This window comes from Manihot esculenta, chromosome 17 (assembly GCF_001659605.2).
Source record: "Manihot esculenta cultivar AM560-2 chromosome 17, M.esculenta_v8, whole genome shotgun sequence".
Lineage (NCBI taxonomy): Eukaryota > Viridiplantae > Streptophyta > Magnoliopsida > Malpighiales > Euphorbiaceae > Manihot > Manihot esculenta.
The window spans coordinates 14,757,430-14,760,567 of NC_035177.2; the positions used below are offsets into that span (position 1 = coordinate 14,757,430).

The following is a 3,138-nucleotide window of genomic DNA, read 5'->3' on the forward strand; positions in this document are numbered from 1 at the left end:
AGGGCTGATCTCGATGGACCAAGCAAGCATCCGACCTGAAATTTCTGGTCTGTGGAGGATTTTTTTCAGGGGTTGGTCTGTCATCACTATTCCTTGATGGCTCTCCAGGTATACCCTGAATTTTCTGACTGCCAATAACAAAGCATATGTTATTCTTTCAATATTCAAGTATCTTACCTCGGCATCTTTGAGTACTTTGCTGACGTAAAATACTGGCTTCTGCTCTCCTCCTTCTACTCTCACCAGTACGGCGCTGATGGCTTGTTCTACGGCGCTGAGTACATGTGGTGAACTGAGGTAGATTTTGAGCTCCTTAGAAGCTTTTTGACAATCCTCAGTCCATTCAAAATTTGTAACTTTTCTCAACTTCTTGAACAATGGTAGGCACCTTTCTGCCAATCTTGCCATAAAATGGTTAAGTGCCACTACCCTTTCGTTGAGTCTTTGAACATCCCTTACATAGGTCTATTTAGGCATCTTCAATATGGCTTCTACTTTTTCCGGATTAGGCTCAATACCTTTTCCACTGACCATGTAACCCAAGAATTTTCCACCCCTGATGAAGAAAGCGCATTTTGCTGGGTTCAGCCTCATTCTGTATTGTTCTAGTACTTCGAATACTTCCTTCAGGTCTGTCAAGTGAAAGGTCGGACTCTTCACCACCATATCGTCGACATATACTTCGACATTCCTGCCAATTTGACCTTTAAAAATTTTATTCATCAGCCTCTGGTACATCACCCCAGCATTCTTCAGCCTAAAAGGCATGGCCTTGTAGCAGTAAGTCTCATCTTCTGTTATGAACGAGGTCTTTTCCTCATCTGACCTGTCCATTGAAATTTGGTGGTAACTAGACATTGCATCTACAGATGACATGTAATCAAAACCAGCCGTAGAATCGACCATTTTATTAATATCAGGGAGGGGGTAACAGTCTTTGGGGCATGCCTAGTTCAGGTCAGTAAAATCTATACACATCCTATACTTGCCATTGGTTTTTTTTACAAGTACAGGGTTGGCTAACCATTGTGGGTACATTACTTCTCTGATGAATCCAGCCTCTTCCAGCTTTTGTACCTCCTCCCTAGTGGCTTGCTGCTTTTCTCTCCTTACTACTCTCTTCTTTTGCTTCACCGGTTTGGCCTCAGGAGAGATGTTCAATTTGTGCATCATCACCTTAGGGTCTATCCCTGGCATGTCGGATGGCTTCCAAGCGAAGCTTGAGCTGTGAGCTCGGATCAGGGCCATTGCTTCGGTTTTTTGCTCTTTGCTTAAACCGGCATTGAAACTAAAGACCTTGTCTGTTTCTGTCTCTGCCAAGGGGAAGGTTTCCAGTTATCCTACTGGCTCTGTTCTGGCCTCTCTTTTCTCATCTCGGACTTCCATCACTTCTGAGTCGAACTTCCCTTCTGCCAAGCTTGGATCCGCTACAGTGGCCATTACACTGCCCTGGCTTCTTCATGGCGTCCCCGTACTACTCCTACGCCCGCTTCTGTTGGGAACTTCATGGTTAGATACCTAATGCTGGTTACTACCTCAAAATCATACAGCACGGGCCTTCCCAGTATTGCGTTGTAGCTTAGAGGGAGCTTCACCACCAAGAATACTGCATAGTGGGTCCGGGTTGAGGGCGCCTCTCCTAGGGTTAGGGCCAACTTCACTTTTCCTTCCACAGGTACTAGGGCCCCTCCAATCCCTTTCACCGGGGCCTGGTCTCGCACCATCTGTTCCTCCGGTATATCCATCTGCTGGAAGACCCTGTAAGGCAATAAGTTTACTTTGCTTCCGTCATCTACCAGGATCTTCCGAACGCGGAAGTTGTGAACAATAGCTTCAATAACAAGGGCATCATCATGAGGCATTTCAATGTCGTGGGCATCTTCTTGAGAGAAAGAAATGACTATCGGAGAATGTTGTTCTACTTGCATGACTTCGTTGCTACTGCCTTCCCCGTCTCGGCCCCTCTTTCTCCCTCTCCTGCTCATTCGACCTCCTGTACCCCCCACGATCATGTTAATGGTCCTGCCGGAGCCATCGTTAACTAGACCTGACCCCAGCCTTCGAGGCCTCTCCACTGTGGGGTTTTGCTGGGGTCTTTCTCCTTCGGGTTTCTTTACAAAGTTTCGTAGATGCCCCCTTTTTATCAGCCTTTCAATCTCGTTAATCAGCTGGTAGCAATCATTGGTGTTGTGACCATGAGTGTGGTGAAATTGACAATATTTGTTAGGATCTCTTCTGCTCGCTTCCGCTCTCAGGGGCTTGGGCCACTGGAGGAATTCTTTGTCTTGCACAGCCACAAGCACCTCGGCTTTGGACGCGTTGAGAGGTGTTATTACCTCTGGGATCCAATGTGGTGATGGTCTCTGCTCCCTTCTGTCCCGAGGTTGCCCGTAAGCCTCGTGCCCCCTACTTTGCCTTCTCTCATATTTATCCGACCTCCTTTCTTCCGAGGCCTTTCCCTTGTCTGCTGTCTCCCTTGCAAACCTATTGGTGGTCAAGGCATCATCCTGCCTTATGTATTTTTCTGATCTCTTCATCAAACCTACTGGTGATGGTCCAGTTCTCCTACTGGTTCCGTTCTGGCCTCTCTTTTCTCATCTCAGACTTCCATCACTTCTGAGTCGAACTTCCCTTCTGCCAAGCTTGGATCCGCTACAGTGGCCATTACATTGCCCTGGCTTCTTCATGGCGTCCCCGTACTACTCCTATGCCCGCTTCTGTTGGGAACTTCATGGTTAGATACCTAATGCTGGTTACTACCTAAAAATCATACAGCACGGGCCTTCCCAGTATTGCGTTGTAGCTAAGAGGGAGCTTCGCCACCAAGAATACTGCATAGTGGGTCCGGGTTGAGGGCGCCTCTCCTAGGGTTAGGGCCAACTTCACTTTTCCTTCCATAGGTACCGGGGCCCCTCCAATCCCTTTCACCGGGGCTTGGTCTCACACCATCTGTTCCTCCGGTATATCCATCTGCTGGAAGACCCTGTAAGGCAATAAGTTTACTTTGCTTCCGTCATCTACCAGGATCTTCCGAATGCGGAAGTTGTGAACAATAGCTTCAATAACAAGGGCATCATCATGAGGCATTTGAATGTCGTGGGCATCTTCTGGAGAGAAAGAAATGACTATCGGAGAATG

General features: G+C 47.5%; 1 protein-coding gene across 1 annotated transcript; it reads right to left on the reverse strand.

The window, feature by feature from the left end:
- Nucleotides 1-1,439: 1,439 nt before the first annotated feature.
- On the reverse strand, nucleotides 1,440-2,537 carry LOC110604823. The gene has a single exon (XM_021743131.1). The coding sequence runs from the start codon at nucleotides 2,535-2,537 to the stop codon at nucleotides 1,440-1,442; it is 1,098 nt and encodes a 365-aa protein (XP_021598823.1).
- Nucleotides 2,538-3,138: the final 601 nt, after the last annotated feature.

Coding starts and splice junctions, on each gene's coding strand:
- LOC110604823 (XM_021743131.1), bottom strand. CDS start 2,537: ATGAAGAGATCAGAAAAATACATAAGGCAGGATGATGCCTTGACCACC.